Source organism: Vicugna pacos, chromosome X (genome assembly GCF_048564905.1).
Source record: "Vicugna pacos chromosome X, VicPac4, whole genome shotgun sequence".
NCBI lineage: Eukaryota > Metazoa > Chordata > Mammalia > Artiodactyla > Camelidae > Vicugna > Vicugna pacos.
Genome location: NC_133023.1, coordinates 106,367,042 through 106,386,862, shown reverse-complemented (window position 1 = coordinate 106,386,862; position 19,821 = coordinate 106,367,042). Strand labels below are relative to the sequence as shown.

Sequence of the window (19,821 nt, the reverse complement as noted above, 5' to 3'; positions counted from 1 at the left end):
CCCCAGCCTACCCCCGCCTCTCTGCTGCAGCAGTGAACACGTCGTCGGAGATTTCCATCGGGGCTCAGGGGGCGGGGCCGGGGGGGCGCGGGGCGGGGCGAGTGGGAGGAGTGAAAGTTGGAGCCCAACAAAACCCTCCACACCGCGCTTGGTGCGGACAGACCCAGTGCAGCGACCTCCGCACAGGTGGTCGCGCCGGTCCCCTCCAAGATGTTAGCCAAAGTTCTCCTGATTCTCCTGGGCACATCCGTAATCCTCCCGGGCACATCCGTAATCCTCCCTTCTAGGTGAGTCTCCAACCCAGGACCCAGGAGCCCTCGGAGCCCAGGTCCCTCTTCCCAGGAGCGAGGCCGGCTCCTGAGACCCCCGCACCCCGCGCCCCTGAAGCCCCGCACGCACCCCGCCCCTGGCCCTCGCACTGTCCAGCCCGGTCCCGCGTCCTTCCGACGCGCACGGCCAGCCTCCGCCCCTCTTCACCTAGGATGGTGGGCGCCATGGGCGTCCCGGGGCCCCAAGGGGCGCCCAGGAAGGAAAACGGGACGCCTGTCACCTGGCCGCTCGCGTCCCCCCGCCCCCACTCCAGGCACTTAGACTCCCGCTCCCCAAACCCTGCCGCAGCTGGGGAAAGAGCGCGGCCCTCCCTCTCTGAGCCTTCGGCGGCAAGAGTCCAGCGGCCCGTGGGGTATCCCGCTGGAGCAGGCTCGCGCTTCTGGGGACTGGGGGGACTTGGGAAGGTGGCGCCCAGAAAGGTGTGCTGGCAGGGAAGAGAAACTGCGCCTAAAATGTTTGAGTGTTAGCTAATCTGTCCTCTCGTTCAAAAAAAATTTTTTTTCCCTCAGCGCTTACTGAGCACCAGATACTGCTCCAGACCACTTTGACTTTACTTGCTACCCTTCCCACCTGTCCTCTTGGTGCCAGGCCCAGGCAGGAGCCCAGGTGTAGTCTAAGAGTTCCTGCCCCAGCTCTCCAAACACCCCCCTCCGCCACCAGCCTCCCTCTTCCTCCCTTGGCCCCCCAGAAACCCTACTGGGTCTAGGACAGACTTGAGCCTGAGGCCAGGAATGGTAATCTCTTATGTCTGTGGTTTGGGTCTGCATTTCAAGCCCTCCCCGCTCTTACAAACCCTAGAGCTGCCAGTTTCCCTCACATCTTTTTCTGGCCCTGGGACTTTTTGAGGAAGATTGTCCCCTGCATTTCTGGCTTTTTAGGGTAGAAGAAGACTGCTTCATATTTTTGAGACAGCTTCCCAGTGGGTGCAAGCTGTCACAAGTTGCTCAGCTTTCTGATCTGTCCAGCATTCTTGAAGTCTCCATGTTACTGGGCTTGTCTTGCTTTTCTGTTTGGGGTGGGGGAGAGGGGAGATAGCTTCTCTTCTCACCCCAGAATGCCTTAGCTTCTCAAGGGAGGAGTTGTGTGGCTCCCTGCTGGCTCACTGGTGCACTAGCGGGCTGACCTCATCAGGGGCTTGGTAAATATTTCTGAATGCGTGCTAGGAATTTCCAGTCATCCACATCCCTCCAGATGTGAATTGGACTGGTTGGGAGAGCTGACATGGTGCCTGATTAGGACAAAAGAGGGGTCTGGGGGTGCAGAAGGAGGGATCGGGACCAGAGAGGAAAACAACATGGAATAGGGGCTATTGTGATGGAAATTACCCTTCCAGACAGAGGAAAGGGCTGCAGTAACTGACGTTCAGACACTGTCCACATGGCAACCTGTGACGTCAGAAAAGAGCTAGGGGGTTGGCAGTGGGGTGTCCTGGCAAGAGTTACCTTGACCACCTCGCTCTGGCCCAGGCTCAGCTTAAAATCAGTTGTATGGCGTTGGGTACAAACCTTCCTCCATCTGGGCCTCAGTTTCTCCACCTGTAAGGTGAAAAAGATGGGAAGAAAAAACAGTCCAGTGGCCTTTCTCATGTTCCTTTCCCTCTCCCCAGCCAGTTGAATGAGCATCCTCAGTGGGGGAGGGGGTGCAGAGATTCAGCTCCATCTTGGATCATCGCATCTAGAAGGATGTGGGTGCCTGAAAAGCCCCCATGGAGAGATACCACTAGTCCAGTGTACGAGTGTTTTTCACATTTTTATTATTTCTAGCTCTGAAAGTGGGCTTAATGGCTGGCTGAGAAAAGGTATACATTGTCAGCAGCTCCTTAACCCCAAGGATCACAGGATGAGGGTTTTTTTTGTTTGTTTGTTTCGTTTGTTTTTTTACTGGCAAAAGCAATTTGTAGGATTACAGCAATCTCAAGACCCTCTGAAATCATTTTTGTCACAGACAAAGTCTGGGAGCAGAGGGACTTCGGTGGTCCTTGGGCCTTTGCTTGTATGTTTGCCTTTTGGACCTCGGGGTTCTTGCTGTTGGCTTTGGACATCTGGGAGGGGCCGTTGCAAGCTCTTGGGTGGTCTTAGCTAACATTGCCAGTCCTGATTATGCCATGGTCCCAGCCACGTCACTCATTTTGCAAGGTCTCAGTCCCCTAGTTCTCCCTCTCCCCCTCCGGCAGTGGCTGGTATTGTCTACTCAGAGGACTGAGGGGAAAGCCTCAGGGAAAGAGGACATCTCTGGGTATGGCATTTGGAAATGCAAGCTGCTTTTCCCAAGTCCAGTTCTTCCCTTGCCCACAATGTGAATTAGCTATTTCAGACATGTGAAACGGCATAGACTTGGCACATATGTACCCCAGTTAAGCTTGAAATGCTGCAGGAAAATGCATTTTGCTACTCAAGTTGGCAGTCCCTTGGTCTGCAGTCCAGAGGCTTTGTCCACATTTCCTGCCCTTTTAACCCCTTATTTAGGGAAGCAAGCTGTCTTGATTGCTTTTTAAAAAAATGAATCATTTGGAGGTGTAACATAGAAATATGAAAGTATAGAAATCATGAGTGAACAACTCAGTGGATTTTCACAAAGTACACATGCCCATGTAACCAGTACCTAGACTAGAAAATAGAACATGGCCAGTTCCCTCCCCCCACCCTCCACAAGCTTCACCACCTGTCCCCTCCAAGTACACCCTCCTCCCCAAAGGAAAGCACTCTCCTGCTTTCCAACATCACAAGTTAATTTTGATGATTGCTTTTTTAAAAGCTTTTAATTATAATTTTTTTCAAAGACATATAAAAGTACAGGGAACAGTAGAGTGAATCTCCACAACCCATCACCAGCCTCATTATCAACTCATAGCTGCTTATTTTCTCTGTATCCCACCCATTTGCCATTTCCAGCTTAAATTATTTTAAAGACAATCTCAGACATCATATCATTTCATATGTAATTATTTTAGTATGTATTTCTAATCAGAAGAACTTCAAAAGCATAATAAAATACCACTTTTACACCAAAAATTTTTAGAATAATTTCTTTATGCTGAAGAAACTTACCAGTGTTCAAATCTCCCCTGTTGTGTCATAACTGTTTTTTGCTTTGTTGTGTTTTGTTTTTTATGGTTTGCCTTTTAAAACCAGGCTCCAAATAAGGTCCATATAGTAGCAGATTTTACTAGCATTTTAATCTTTCAAAATACTTTTTATTGAATTAGAACATATATGCAGAAAAATGCTCAAATCATAAGGGCATGACTTATGAGTTGTCAGAAAATGATCACATTGGTATCAAGACACCCACATGAGGGGCTAAAACATGACCAGAACCTTAGAGGCCCCCTAGTGCCCTCTTCCTCACTGCCTGCCAGCAAAGGTAGCACCACCCTGATTTCTAACACCATTGGTGAGTTTCATACATTGGCAGGTGGCTTTTTAGAGGGTTTTTTTGGTAATTTAATTATTTTTATTATTTTTTTGGCTGTGGTGCATGGCTGTGGCACTCAGGTTGGACTCCTGTTAACCATGTGTTTCCTGGATAGTCTCTGAGTGAAGGCCTCAGAGCTTCCCCCACCCCTGGCCCCCAACTCCAATGCAATGAAGTCTCACAAAAGCAAAGAAATGCAGAATAGTACCACAGTGTTCTAGAACATTCCTCAGCAACCCTGGCCCTCTGCCTGCCCACTTACTTCCAGGTGGTGCTGGTCAGGCAGACTGGAGACCAAGGCTAGTAGCAGCAGCTGATTGGCCAGAGCTCACACATTTTACATTGCCCTCTTCATTTTACGTTGAAAAATTCTTTTAAAAATCTTGAACCTAGTTTTGTTAGTGATTTTTTTGAAAAATAAAGAATTACTGTTAAAGGAGGGTAGCATGGAGAGTTCCCAAAGAGCAGCAAGATTTAGAAGAAATTAACAAGAATAATCTATTACTGGCTCTTAATTTACTGTTACCAGTTACTATTCATGCCCTGGGTTGCAGACTTATTTTGGTTTGCTTTTGTCCCAAGAGGCATCACCTGGGCCCCCTACAGAGTGGAGGACAGAGCTTCACTTTTTTTATTTTTATGTTCTAGGATTGAAGGACCTCATGTTGAATCAGAGAAGGCACTCTCTGCTAGTGATGGTGATGTCTACTACCCCAAGTCTCAGGCTCCTGAAAAGAAACCCTCCTCTGAAGAAATAAAGCCCACTGCTACCGATACACAGGACAGACTTGGCAAAATGCCAACAGCCACTTTCATCCTGGACAGTCTCTTTAACAACTACGACTACAAACTGCGCCCTGGCATTGGCGGTGTGTATAGAACATAGTTCTCCTCAGGCCCAGAGGGGAAGAGAGTTGAGGGCATAAGTGTGGAGAACGGGCCTGGGGTATAGGTGATGGTGCCATGCATGTGAGCGGGAACAACTGCTGCTGACCTGTCAAGTAAGAGGTATCAACTCTAGTCTCAGCAATGTCATGACCTTGGTCTAGACTTTTCCCTTCTCTTACCTTCAGTTTCTCCAGCTGTAAAATGAAATGACTGGGGTAGATAATTGACCTTCAAGGTATGTCCAACTCTTAACACTCTATGAATTGAGTCTTGTCATGAAAGAATACAGAAAGAAGTAGTATCAGATGTTAAAACCATCTGGTCCAACACTTAATCCCTTTATTCCCCATTGACCACACCCTCTTCTGACCCATGCTTCTGTTTGACACTTAACTCTGCCACTTCTACTTACTTTACAGAGAAGCCTACTGTGGTCACTGTCGAGATCTCTGTCAACACCCTTGGTCCTATCTCTATCCTGGACATGGTGAGTACTGAGCTTTGGTTATAGTATCTTCTAGTCTAGGGAGCATAAGGTCTTTCATACCTGTTTTTTCTGGGTGTCTGTAACAAGCGTTTTGTGGGGAAGAGATTTTAACCAACACTGACTTGAGAAAGAGGCTGCAAAGGATAAGTCCCTTGCTGCCTGAAGAGGACCTTCAGAATCCTGACTATATCTTCCAGTCTTTCATTCAAAATAAAAATAAAGCAACTTTAAACAACATGATGGAATGGCTCTTTTCTTCTGATAGTGATTTTTATGGATGTAAGCTTATAGTCACCAACTCTTGCTCTAGGACTGTTTCTCTAATTTTGCTCTAGTTCCTTGTCTCCTTTCATACTGCTGTCATCCTAGTATCAGTGCTGTCCCCAGTTAGCCTTCAGTATCTCTCACAAAATATACATCACAATCTAGCTACTAACCTGGCCTCCTGAGTGATATGCCTTCTACTGCCCTGACCTTGCTTAAAGCATGAAGTTCAACTCCACACTCTAGCAGTCAAGGCTTTTGATGGCTGGAGCCAACCCAGGGCTCTAGTTTTATTTCTTTTCACCCTTTTAGAGTCACACTAGTGAATGGGTGTTCCCAGACTATCATGTGCCTGAGCCTACATTTGAGCTATTTCCTATTTGGGATGGCATGTCTCCAATTTTCTACTTGTCATAAGCCTTATCCTTCAGGGTCTACCTCAAATGATACCTCTTTCATGGCATCTTCCCTGATCTCTACAGCTGTTAATTGCTCCCTTCCTACTCATACCACACTTCTTTCTTTGGCTTTCAGATCTAGCTCATCTCACAGTTGTTTATGTGATCTTCCCTACCTCACTGTTTTGTAACTATGCACTGTGTCTGCATTGCTCTCTCAATTATGGGTTCCTTGATGTCAAGGACTCAGTATATGTTAGCTTAGCAAATGAATTATGAAAGATGTTCTGCAAAAGTCACTTTCATCTGCAGAGGCTGACAATGAGTAAGGCTGTGGTAACCAACCCCATCATGGCCATAGCGTTGACCTGGCCCAAGTCAGACACAGTTTTAGCATACACAGTGGTACACAACAAACACCATATAATTGGGTGAGCCCAGAGTCTAGGCTCTGAGATTGTACTTGCAAATAGATACTCAAAGGTAAGTACACATTGATGGAAGATCAGTGTTTACATAGGCTGAGTAGAAGAGTGGGGGATTCCCCGTTGTGATGCTTTGTTTGATGTCCAATTCTTGAGGCACAGTGAATGGCTATACAAAAAAATTACCCCCGAACACAGTGTCTTAAAACAACGAATAGTCATTAGGTCACAGCTCACGTGGGTTAGGAATCCAGGCATGGTTTAGCTCGTCCTCTGTGAGATACTGATCTCACAAGGCTTCAGTTAAGGTGTAAATTGGGTCTGGGGTCTCATCTGAAGACTCAGTTAAGGGACGATCCACTTCCAAGTTCTCACATGGTTGTTGGCAGGGTTCAGTTCTTCTCTGGCTGCTGCCTGTAGACCTTCCACAGTCCTTGCCATGTGGGCGTCTCCACAGGGTAGTTCACAGTGTGGCAGTTGGCTTCCCACCAGTGAGCAAGAGCACAAGAAAAGGATAGAAGCCACACTCTTTGGGTAAATAACAAGAAAGAAGAGAAACATGAGAGTAAACAGCTCTCTTTGAGTTTCTGTTGATATCTTAAAGCTTTTTCTTCCTTCTTCCCTTGATGTCAGATTTATTATTTGCTGTATGAAAGTGCCTACCACTGAGTGTGATTTTATCAATCAGCTTGATTAAAATTGTTGATAAACTAAGAACCACCAGGTTCTGAGCCAGAGCTTGAGGTCTTCCAGTCCTACCATCATGGCCACTGTTGACCCTTAATAGGAAAGTGACCTTTAGATCATTAGTGTGGGAATCGAGAAAGTGGCCTGAAGAGTCGTAGATAATTTTGTGGCTACAGTCTCCTTGCTATTTGTATAAGATATAATTTGGAGAAAAAGTTTCTATCATCTGCAAGAGCCCTGGTGGCAGCAGAGCAGCAGCCCCACTTAGTAGCTGAGTGCCCTATTCCTCCTTGCTCTGTGCCTCCTGGTGTTGGCAGCATTGGTCTCACCTGAAGTGCTGATACCTGACAAGCCCGAGGCGTACAGTTGAATAACTCAGCTTTCACCGAACCTGGCATGCAACACAGAACTGGTCCAAAGAGGAGCCAACAACTTGATTTTCTTTGGCCAGTAAGGTGGTGCTTTAGCCTGAGCCAAGTTCCTTTAGAAGATTCCAAATACTCACGTGGTATTAAATTTTCTGGAGAAGTCTGGCCTTCTACATAGTTCCAAATTGTGCTTCAAACTGTAGGAGGTCCTGGTCCTTATACAGCCTACTTTTCTGGGGTGAAACTGTAGAGTCCTGCACTGGGTGAGGAGGGGGTGCATATCTGTCTCACACAGTCACAGCAGTTGCCAATGAACAAGTCTCCTCAGATCTTTGTGACAGCCTATGTGGCAGGCCAGGCAGCCACTGGGATCCTCATTTTCTGTTTGAGGCAACTGAGCCTCCCAGCAAGGTTGTGAGTCCCAACATCCTGTTACACAGTGAGTGTGGTTGTTTGAGGGGAGTTCTAACATCCTTCAGTCAATCAGAGGTTGTGCTGAGCACAGGATTTGTCCTTAGAGAGAGCAAACTGAACCCACAGCATGTGGATTTAAATCAACTGTTTCTACCAATCTCCTGGCTAACCTTTTGAAATACATATCCTGAGCCTAGAAGGCAGGGACCAGTCTGGGAATGACCGCCTATCACAGCATCAACAGTTACTAAGTCTGCTTCTCCCTGTGGTAATTATTGAAAGTGATTCCAATTAAGCCAATTCCTTAACACTGAATTTCTAGCATTTCAGCTGAGCTGAAAGAGACGTACATCCCAAGCTCCCCTGTCAAACTGGGGAAAAATTGAGCCATTAGTTATCAGTTGATGTGTAGTGAACTTAACAGTGGGAATCTTTTTAAATAGAAATTAAGTGCTTGTTTGAAACACATAACGTAGAGCAGGAGCAAGGTGTGGACTGTGGAAGGGAAGGCTTCTCTGGCTCCCAAGCAGTTCTGCAGGCCAGTTTGGAACTGTCAGCCACTTGGGACTGTAGAGCCACTCTGGAGGCCACTTGTGAAGGCTGATGTGGCTGGGCAGGACTAGGGGCTCCCATGTGAATGGTAGCCACACTCTGCCATCTTTTTTTCTGTGTGAGTCTCAACATTCTCAGTCTGGGGGGCCTGGCTCCCGGCAACTTGGCAGTAGCTCTCACCACCTTTTGGCCTGAGCAGCAAAGGCAAGCAGGAATTGTCTTGACACCTCCACCCCAAGGGCTCTACGGGACCCCATGTTGTGAGTTTCTGGTTGAGGTTCATTGTTTGATGCAGGATAACTCAGGGGAAAGGCTCGGGGTCCTGCAGAGGAAAATTGGACCTTCATACCCAAAGGGATTATTGATGCAAGTGAAGTAAGCACTGTAAAGGAAAATGGGTAAAGTTCATCCCAGGGCAAGGCCATGGTAATGGTCCTCTTAAAAAAGGGCACCTAACCTCTGGATGTATGCATGCGCTATTTGTGTGACATTACACAAGTCTCTTTCTCTCTGAGCCTTAGTGTCCCTACCTCTAAAGTAAAGGTTCTACCGTGGCCTAGCACTGGTACTTTCAGTTCAAGCTGCTTGCAGTTGTACTGCAGTCTGTTTTCTCTACCTTCAAAACCAGTGGTATGTACTTCTCACTTCTCATGCTTCTTACTATTAAACATCTTTTTTGATGTTTATGGGATAGAAAGCCTCTAGGGACCAAATCATCATGAGTGTATCTAGGCATGTGCATATGCATGTATTCAGAAGTTAGGTGCCCCTTTTTAAGAGGAAAAACAAAACAAAACAAAAGATTCAAAAAGCATGAGACTAAATCAGCATTTCTGTCATGACTCAAAGCACTTCATTTTTAATACAATTCTGGAGAATGAAGGATTAAGATGGATTAATCTGTGCTTCCCAAATAAAAGCTAAAAGGACAGACTTCACTATATACAGTCCAAGGTGTATATGTTTGTAAATGTTTAGAATGATTTTGAGCTGAGATCTTTGATTTGCTATGGAAATGTGGGAACTGAGAGGGTTTTAACCTGGCTAGAGTAACACCATAGCCCTACAAGGGAGCAGTGCTGTGATGAGCCCAGCCCATGCAATTAAGCTAACATTACCTGCCTGTTTCTAGATGAATTGTGTCTTTCCAGATTGTTGTATATTGGGAATGTTTGTTTTTTCCTTTGGGGAATACCTGTGCAAACCGAGGTGGGCTCCTGTCAACTTGACAGGCCCATCACAGGATGGCATGGACATGTTCTTTGTCTGCACAGTCCCAAATGTATGCTTTTTTATCCTTCTCACCAGGAATACTCCATTGACATCACCTTCTGCCAGACTTGGTATGATGAACGCCTTCGTTACAATGGCATCTTTGAGAGCTTTGTTCTGAATGGCAACATGGTGAGCCAGTTAAGGGTCCCAGATACCTTTTTTAGGAATTCTAAGAGGACCCATGAGCATTCGATGACCATGCCCAACCAGATGGTCTGCATCCACAAGGATGGCAAGGTGTTGTACACAATTAGGTATGTCAAGCCTCTGGAGTCTTGCCTCTTGGAACTCTCCTTCCCCTTCTGAGAATTTTTGGCAAAGAAACATGGGCAGAGGTTTCATCCTGAATAATACTTCTAAGGGCCCATCCAGCTTTCTTAGACCATGAGTTCAACCCCCTCATGCACAGACACAGATACTAAGGCCTCAAAATAGAAAGATATTGCTTAAGGCCACACACCAAGTTTGTGGCAGGGCTGGGACTGATACCTAGTTACTAACTTCAAGTCCAGAGCTCCCCCAACTAGAATATATCAGTATGACTGCATTGCCTAGACAATTTCACCCCAAGTGGGCCCTGGATGTAGAGACATGTCCATGGTGGTGGAATTATCCAGGTGGAGCAGCAACACAGTATTTGGAAAGCTACCTAAGACCAGGCTGGACACTTGAATGCCTGGTGAGGGAAGGTTGTGTATAGGTGATATGGGGCAGAGAGGTGGTAGAGAGTGGGAGAGTATTGGCAAGTCCTTGAGGCTGGGATGGGCAAGAAACAAAAGCCCATCTAAGTTGGTCCATACATTTCTCTGATGATGGAGACTAGAGGAGCCAGATACTTTTAAGCTGTTCTTCCTCTCTTTTTGTCTCTCCTTTAAGCTCTTTGTCTCAAATCCCACTGTTGCCACTCATTGGTGGTGGTCCCCAGGCCCAAGCTGGGTGGATATCTAAGTGCTCAAGGCCAGCCTAATGAGGCTCCTTTCTCCCTTCCAGGATGACCATTGATGTTGGATGCTCACTCCACATGCTCAAATTTCCAATGGATTCTCACTCTTGCCCTCTGTCTTTCTCTAGCTGTGAGTACCTTCTTAGGTTCCTGAGGCCCCAGAGTTGTCATGGTGGGTCCCGTCTTTTTCTCATCTTTGCCCTTTACATTTTTCTGCCTCTGCTTTTCCCCCTAAGATGGTGCCAAGGCTGCCCAGGGCCTCCCATTCCATCCTCATCTCCTTTCCTGCTGACAATACTGTGTTGCTTAACCTGGTCCTCATGATGGGTTCCTCCCTCTCGTTTCCACCCCATTCAAGTCAGTCATCTGCCTCTGAAGTGCATCTCAAGTATGTCTGCTCTCCACTGTTGCTACTTTGGTTAGGTCTTTGTCAACTTCCACTTGGCCTTTTGTAATATTCTCACTTTGAAACTGAACATGTCCAAAACTAAGTACATGCTCTCCTCCCAACTTCTACCCCCAAAACAAGTGTGTTGCTTCTGTGTTCTCATCTGTCTCATTGAAAGGCACCATCACCCACTCAAGTTGTCTAAGCCAAGAACTTTGATGCTTCATTCTTCTTCACTTCCTACATCTAATCCATCAATACATCCTGTTGGTGTTCCCTCCTGAATCGTTATTGATCTTGTCTATTTCTCTGCATTCTCACTGCCACATATTTGACTCCTACTTTCATTAATTTTATTATACCTGGGTTACTGCACTAATCTCCCATAACTGGTCTCTCTGACAACAGGCCATTCTTCTATAAGAACTAGAGTGACCTAGCTGAAGCATCGCCCAGACCTGGTCACTTCTTAGTTTCAAATCCTTCCTGAATTCTCATGGATCAATTCCAGATTCCTTAGAATAACCCTCTAGGCCATTCATAAGCTGGCCCCTGCTATCCACTCCCACATACTTCATCCATCCTATGGCTTTTGGCACTTCCATAATACAACAGGCATTTTCACCTTTGTGTGCATAGAACACCCTCCTCACCCCTTCAGCTTCATCCATACAGAGAATATCCTCAACTTTTAAGACTTATTGGGAATGTCACCTACTATATGGACTCTTTTCTGGGTGTGTCCCCAACTCATCTTTCCCTCCTTTGTTTCCCTACTGTCCCATGGGCAGAGGTTTCTCAGAGGAATTCCAACAATTACAGATGTGTACTCACTGTCTGACTCAGTAAAATGTGAATGCTTGAGGGCAGGGCTTCTGCCTTGCCCATCTCTGTATTTCCAGCACAGGGCTTTGTACTAAGAAATGCTCAGTAAATGCACTTACTGGATGGACTTCAACAGTGAGATAAGAGAAGTAAGGTCTCATAGCTGGTGAGGCCAGAGTCAGGACTCTAAGGCATTGCTCAGACACCATGATGGTGGAGCCCTCAGCTGGGCTTCCCAGTCTCGCATGACCTTCCTTCTAATGTTGCTTTCCAGTTTCCTATCCTGAGAATGAGATCATCTACAAGTGGGACAATTTCACGCTTGAAATCAATGGAAATAATTCCTGGAAGCTCTTCCAGTTTGATTTTATAGGAGTGAGCAACATGACTGAAACTATTGCAACCATAGCTGGTAAGTGTACCTATGAGCCAAGGCCAGGTAGAGGCCCAGGAGGGAAGTAGGGATGACTGGAGGTGGCCATCCATCCATACAAATGCTGTGTAATCATCCCATGAAAATGTTGTAGAACATGGCTCCTGTCTTGTAAATGCTAAGCACTTACAACTGTTTGCAGAGGAAACTGAGACTTTGTAACTACATCTCAGTCTCATCTGCAAAGAAGTAAGTGCTTTGCCAAGCCCCGGAGAGGGTAGGTAAGTAGAAAAGTTTTATTGCTGTCAGAATTTGCAACTAGCTTTGTCATGCAGACCCTTCAGTTTCAAGATCTGTGTTACAACTGACCTACTTGGATGACTTTGGGAAATGGAGGTCATGTGAATTCTCCATATCCAGAGCCAATCTAAGTGGTTCTAGTTGAGTGGGACGCAAAGTCCCTCCTAACGGAAGATGGAGGCTAGAGTTCTGATGTCTGCTAGGTGAGGTCTGGGATAGCATGGAGGAAGGTTCAGCATCTACAATGGCTGTTGTATCAACATTTATTTTAAAGGAGCAGCCCTGACACACACAGATTCCTGTCAAAGCCTCCAAGGTGGATTCAACATGGACATGGTGATCGTTGGTTTTCTGATATTGTCCCAATAATGACTAAAGGGGAGGGTCCTGGGGTCCCTTAAACTTCAGCTCCCAATTAGGTGTGAGTGTCTTTGCTTGTGTTCCTAGGTGATCTGAATGAGAAGCCAAGGGACCTCCCTAGGGTTGCTCCCAGAGCAGCCTTGGAAACCCTCTTCACACATACTGACCAAATCAGGGCAGTGGTGGCAGTGCCCTCATCGTTTCCAGAATGTGGATGGAACCAGTCACCCAAGCAGCCATTTGCCATGGGAGGCGTCTTGCTTTGCTTCCATGTGGCTAGGCAGAAAATCTGCTTTTGCTTTACTTGTTGAGTGATCACTGGGTGAGGGATAGCTCATGCTCATCTCGCTAGAGCTTTGCTTGCACTGTACTAGGCAGGGGCAGAGGGCTGCTTTACAAATGCTTTACTTTTTCTTGGGGGGTCTGGGTAAGCAATTTTACTACCTTTGACTTGGGATCCTTGCTCTTCTTCCAGCTAACCATTGGCCTGCCTCTTGCCTTTCTGCACCTCAGTTTCCCCGGACAGGTGGGGACCCATCATCAAAAGCGGCAGAGGAGACAAGGCCCAGGGGCTTTCAAGTCACTAGTGGTTCCGTTTAGTAGATGATTGTGCATTGTTTCAAAATGGTGCCCTAGTGACTACAAAGCCCCAGAGCCAGCATCATCACCAAAGCAATGACAATAGGTAAGCACCAGTCCTCCTTGGGAGAGAAGAGAATTCTTGGGGAGAAAGAAGGAGGGCTTCTTTCTCTTTTACTAGAGATCAGTTGATCTTGAATCATGGTTTCCTCAGTACCGTAGTCATCTTTGGTATTGATCCCAACTCTTTCAGCCGGCCCTAGGCAGTTCTCTCCATCCAGAGCTGACTCATGTACTCAGCTCCTAAGGGAATAAGAATGCAGTGGTAGCTTGCTACTCTGGCCACCTTGGGCCTTCAACCAGAGAATCTCTGCTTCAGGAGGCTTTCAGAGAGTCCATCCTTACCCCCAGTGAGCATGTCATCTTTCACTGTTGGCTGTTAAGTCCCTAATGGAATCTTACCCATCATTAGGATTTGAGTTTCTTGCAAGGGAATTTCTCACTTTTATAGACAATTCTGTCCATCAGAAGACTCTCCTAGTTCACCTGAAATTGGAGTCTCTGGAACTTCCACCATTAGACATAGTTCTTTTTCCCTAGAACTACTGAGCTTACAGTAAGTCTAGTCAGTCTTCTACAGGGTCAGGATCAAAGGACCAGTATTATGGCTCCAACTCTGGGTCATATTCTTTTGTATACTATACAACCATTGTTCCTTTTCCTCCCCTGCTCTTCAAAGCTTTGCTCTACTCATCCCTCTAGTCCCAGTGCTCTGGACATAGTCTTTTTGATTGTGTTTCTCTGACAGTATAGTGACCAACTGTGGTCTGGCTAAAGCAGATAAGAGCAGAAAGAAAGAGTCTTCAGCTTTTTTCCCTCTTTGGTTCCTTGGCCCCAGATATCTTTTTTTTTCTCCTTACCCATGCTCCTCTATTCCTCAGGAATAAGAAAATATATGTTAGTATCCTTTACTCAGCCTTCAAAGACAAATTTCCATCTCTTGACAAGTAGAGAAGGTTCTTCTTTGCTGAAATAAATAAAATACAAATAGAAAAAGCTGATAGGATAATAAATCTTATTGCAACAAGAATTTGCAGGTAGTGGTTGTAGCTGAGTAGGGCTGTCTTAAATTGCAGTCAAGACCCCAGGAAAAGGGAACTAGGAACTTGATAAATATATTCTGGCTAGTAGGTAAGTGCGAGTGGTCCCTGCAGCAGCCCTGGAGGAGGAGTTCTATCCACAAAGCTACTATTCTGGACACAGGTGTTCAACTGACCCCAGGCCACTTCCTTGCCTTTTTCCAGAAGATTCTGAGAAGTCTTGCCCCTTGAGTGTCAGTGCTGCCAGGTGAGTAGGAAAGGCTGTTCTTCTCATTCAATTCTAACATTCCCAGACCTACTGGGTTGGTGATCTATTTTCTAAAATAGGAAGACATATGGACAGGTTAGTGTTCTGGTCTACTTTACAAAGCTGTTGCCAGGCAGTAGCAAGAGTTGCCCAGCATCTTCTAGGTTCCAGGCTGTGCTGGGCTTGGATTTGCCGGAACGTGGCCACAGGGCTCACATTATGCCTGCTGTGGAGGGGTTTAAAAGCCTACCTAATTCAAGGCCAAACAATTCTACAGCATCACTGAGGTAGAAAATCTGAGCCAGCATCAAGGACATGATACCCAATGAATGTGAAGACCTCAGTCTGCCTTGTGGATGTATATTCTGCAGACCTGACATCTAGAGGGCTGACTGAAATTTTCACTTTCAGCCAATTCTTCTATTTTCTCAAAATAGTCAGTTTGGGCTAGGGTACTAGACTAAGAACAGGGAGTCCATGATGCAAATATCGGTATAAGTATGTGCCAGCTGTCTCAGGGAATCTGAGAGTGGATGGGATGAGCTTAGAGTAGGGTGTATGTGTAAGACATCGGTTGGAGCCAGATCACGATGGGCCTTTAGTCTCAGATGATAGAGTGTAGACTTGATTCCTGTAGCTCTTGTGGAGCAGGGAACCACCAGAGGTTTGGGGTTAGGCAAGTGATTTCTTTTGGCCATTGCTGGATACATTGTAAGAGCCAGAAGTGCATGTGTTAGGCTGTGATTCTGCAGACTAGATATGGCACCTCAGTGGATGTGAAGGCCTCAGTCAGCCATCTGGACATTGGCTGTGTGGTTCTGATATCTAGAGTGCTAACTGATTTTATCGCTTTCATCTGACTCTTCTGCCCCCACTCCAGAAAGATGGATGCAGGATGTGGGACAGTGAATTAAGAAAGAAGCAATTAAAGTTCTAGCTCTGGCTTAGCTTTTAACTGACCATGGGCCTTGTGGTGAACCTCCTATCTGGGCTTCTTCTGATCCTATGTGGGTGGCACTGGGTTAATGTGTGTCTATCCTAGGACCATGGTGGGGATCCCATGAACTGAACAATGGATGGGACCCTTAATATGCATGTCTTGTGCTGGCAGTGCTATAATGAAGTGGTGGGATTTTTTTTTCTAATATCTTCCAGGTGATTTCGTGGTCCTGACACTTTTCTTCAATGTGAGCAGGCGGTTTGGCTTTGTTGCCTTTCAAAACTATGTTCCTTCTTCTGTGACCACGATGATCTCCTGGATCTCTTTTTGGATCAAGAGAGACTCTGCTCCAGCCAGGACTTCTTTAGGTAAGTGGCTAAGGTAGGCATGCACATGAAGTATAGAATTGCCTTCTTGGGGGTCCTTTCAGAAGTGTAACATATGAATCAGGAGCTCAGCCCACCTCCATCCTGTGCCTTCCCAGGAATCACCTCTGTACTCACCATGACCACCTTGGGCACCTTTTCCAGGAAGAATTTCCCGCGTGTCTCCTATGTTACAGCTTTGGATTTCTATATTGCTATCTGCTTCATCTTCTGCTTCTGTGCTCTGATGGAATTTGCTGTGCTCAACTTTCTGACCTACAACCGGGCAAATCCCCGTGGTTCTCCGAAACTTCGCCATGTATGACCTGGGTATGGGAGTGGTGGCAAGGCTTTGGCATTTGGAAGCATGCAAGTGAGGGCACTAGGACTCATGACACATGGGTGGCAAGCTCACCAAGTGATGGGGGTAACTTTGGGCTTTAGCAAGAGTGGAACATACTTTCCCATGTAATGGTGGGAATCTTGGGCGGGGAAGGGGTGGGAAAGAAACAGTGTACCAAGGACAGAATCTCCCAGAAACCCAGAGGCCACGCCCAGGCATGTTCATCTTCCCTTAACTCATTCCCATTTCTTCCCTTGTTCCTTTCAGCCTCATGCCCGTGCACGTGACCTTAACCCTCCCCGTGTCCGTGCTATCCAGCATCCGGATGCTTTTGTGTGTGACATCGAGGACTCTGAGGAGAGTGATGAAGAGGAGGGCCCATCTTGCCCAGCCTGGCAGTCCATCAAGCCCTGCAGAACCCCATGTCCTGGTGGCTGCTGCAGGTGGTGCAGGAAGTACTTGTGCGTGGTCCCCTGTTGCGAGGGCAGCATGTGGCAGCAGGGCCGCCTCTTCATCCATATCTACCGTCTGGATAACTACTCACGAGTTATTTTCCCCGCCACCTTCTTCTTCTTCAATGTGCTCTACTGGCTTGTTTGCCTTAACCTGTAGGGACCAGTTGGTACCCTGTGGGGCAGCCTCCTTAGTTCCCCAGGAGGTCCCACACCCTTTGCTAAGGGAGTTGAGGGGGAAGCAGCAGCAGCAGGAACAATTGGAGAGTGTATTTCCTTCCCCATTCCCCAAACAGAAGCCTGCATGGAATTGGTCTTCGTGGCCCTCTACCCTGCCTGGCCCATTCACTGAATCTCCTTGGCAGCCAATTTCAAGTAAAACGGCCCACCTCTCCATTCCTCAAGGGGCATTTACGATCCTCTGGCTTCAAAATGTAGGCTCTCAGTGACCAGCTCCCTTAAGACTGTGTGCATGTGTGAGTGGATTAGTTGTCTCCTAAAAGGGCTAACACCCACTGCCTTTTTTTCCCCAAAAACGCAGTACTGCCTTTGTGGTGCTCCAGGCCCAGCTCTGGCCTCAGCCTCAAAGTGCACAGACCAGCTGTTTTCCTGTTCCTGACACCTCCTTAAGGTGCTGGACAGCAGTGTAACAGTGAGAGGGGACCCCATCCTTAAATCAGAGTATTATATTCTTGATTCTTTCTCCCTGCCCCCCTCTTCCTTCCCCTGCAGATAGACAGACACTGACATCATCCCGTTAGGAGGAGAGGAGCCAGCAATTGAGCCTCTTTAGGACAGTGTCCCTCCCTCTGCTGCTGTGACACCTCCCTCTCCCCTCCCCACTGGGCTCCATTCTTCATTTGCACTACCAGCTCAATGCCTTGCATCCAGTGGGTATCTATTTGTGTGTGTGATAATAGTAATGACCCCCTGCTTTATATGCCACTTTCTCCCTCTTCCTTGACCCCTGTGACTCTTTCTGTAATTTCTCCAGTGACTTTCCCAGCCCCAACCCAGGTGCTAGGCCGTGGTGACTTCCCAGGGCCAAGAAACTAAAGGAACTCTGCTTTTCAGCGAACATTACCCCCATTGATTGGTGCCCACCTAAGGCACAGTGTAGGAGTTCTGCCACTTCCTTGGCCCCTGGACCCATGAAGCAGTCCACTCTTATCCCTGGGGCACTCTGACAATCACAATCAATCAATTGAATTCCCTGAAATTTGTACAGCACTTTACCTTTTGCAAAGCACTTTTGACAGATTATTTGTATTTTGAGCCTCATAGCCCTGTGATCTATTCAGGACAGGTTTCTTATCCCCATTTTGCAGATGAGAACCCTGAGGCACAGATTTCTATGGGACTGTGGCCTCACTAGGAGCTACCCAGGAGCCCACTATCACCTTCAAGACCACATGACAGGGATAGGCAGCTCTGATCACCTTGATTTAATTCTATAGCTTCTGCTGGCAGGGCCCAGAGCAGCAGCCTCTTTTAATCAGCATTGGCCTGCTCAATTTCTGGGCCTCCGGTGCTCAGACTGCCCCTAAGATCTAATGTCTCCTGGCTCTGGTAACCCAGTGAGATGAATTTGGACATGCCTCAATGCTTGTATATGCTGAATGAAATCTGTGTCTGTATTTTATTGGGGGGAGGGGAGGGTGGGACTCCATCTGCTTTTTGTGACCATCACCTGAAAAGGGGAAATATATCAATAAATACATCAACAGAGTATGAACAGTATGACTGATTTCTTGGGCATTCGAGTTTGTTCTCAGCTCAGCTTTGAAATCTTAAGTGAATGACCCAAACCTTTGTCTGTTACCCTCTCCTATCCATGACTCCCATCCATGACCTACCACGTATGCACCATGTACCCCTCTCTCAGTGGAGAACTGAAGGGAAGAGGGTAACCCAGTGGGTGGCCCTCTTTTAACTGATTCCCTTACTTGCTCCTATGACTCTTCTCCCCTCCATTCCCCTTTTACTTTGCCCATCATTCTAACTTCAGCTAGTCAGCTAGAATTTTCTTAAAGACTATCAGACTCAGAACACTCCCCACCACCACCATGTAAATATGGGGATGCTGAAGCACAGAGAGGAGTGTCTATTACCACACATCCAGTCAGTAGTGGTGTGAAGAGATCCCAGAAACCCTAATACCCTGTCTTGGCTTATTTTTTTAGAAGTTCATGTAAATAGTTTTTTTGAAAATGAAGAAATTAAAACTATAATTGGGTGTGTAATATCAAAAATTAAGTTGATCAAGAAAAAAAACACATATATGGGAGAAAATTTTTGCAAGTGAAACCGACAAAGGCTTGATCTCCAAAATATATAAGCAGCTCATACGACTCAATAAGAAAAAAATAAACAACCCAATCCAAAAATGGGCAGAAGACCTAAACAAGCAACTCTCCAAGGAAGACATACAAATGATCAAAAAGCACATGAAAAAATGTTCAGTATCACTAATTATCAGAGAAATGCAAATCAAAACTACAATGAGGTATCACCTCACACCAGTCAGAATGGCCGTCATTCAAAAATCCACAAATGACAAATGCTGGAGAGGCTGTGGAGAAAGGGGAACCCTCCTACACTGCTGGTGGGAATGCAGTTTGGTGCAGCCACTATGGAAAACAGTGTGGAGATTCCTCAAAAGACTAGGAATAGACTTACCATGGGACCCAGGAATCCCACTCCTGGGCTTGTATCCAGAAGGAAATCTACTTCAGGATGACACCTGCACCCCAATGTTCATAGCAGCACTATTTACAATAGCCAAAACATGGAAACAGCCTAAATGTCCATCAACAGGTGACTGGATAAAGAAGAGGTGGTATATTTATACAATGGAATACTACTCAGCCATAAAAACTGACAACATAATGCCATTTGCAGCAACATGGATGCTCCTGGAGATTGTCATTCTAAGTGAAGTAAGCCAGAAAGAGAAAGAAAAATACCATATGAGATCGCTCATATGTGGAATCTAAAAAACAAAAACAAACAAAAACAAAGCATAAATACAGGACAGAAATAGACTCATGGACAGAGAATACAGACTTGTGGTTACCAGGGGGGTAGAGGGTGGGAAGGGATAG

General features: G+C 46.4%; 1 protein-coding gene across 1 annotated transcript; it reads left to right on the top strand.

The window, feature by feature from the left end:
• The first annotated feature begins 210 nt into the window (after nt 1–210).
• GABRE (gamma-aminobutyric acid type A receptor subunit epsilon) lies at nt 211–18,344 on the top strand. The gene is made up of 9 exons (XM_072956213.1): nt 211–287; nt 4,393–4,613; nt 5,052–5,119; nt 9,536–9,756; nt 10,493–10,575; nt 11,933–12,070; nt 15,773–15,925; nt 16,042–16,241; nt 16,533–18,344. Exons 1-9 carry the CDS (start codon nt 211–213, stop codon nt 16,875–16,877), a joined length of 1,506 nt encoding a protein of 501 aa, XP_072812314.1. The 3' UTR covers nt 16,878–18,344.
• The last annotated feature ends 1,477 nt before the right edge of the window (nt 18,345–19,821 follow it).

Excerpts from the sequence above, each read along its gene's own strand:
- GABRE (XM_072956213.1), top strand. The coding sequence starts at position 211 with ATGTTAGCCAAAGTTCTCCTGATTCTCCTGGGCACATCCGTAATCCTC. Across the intron at positions 4,614-5,051 it reads ACTGCGCCCTGGCATTGGCG|AGAAGCCTACTGTGGTCACT; the intron begins GTGTGTATAGAA and ends CTTACTTTACAG. Across the intron at positions 9,757-10,492 it reads AAGGTGTTGTACACAATTAG|GATGACCATTGATGTTGGAT; the intron begins GTATGTCAAGCC and ends TCTCCCTTCCAG.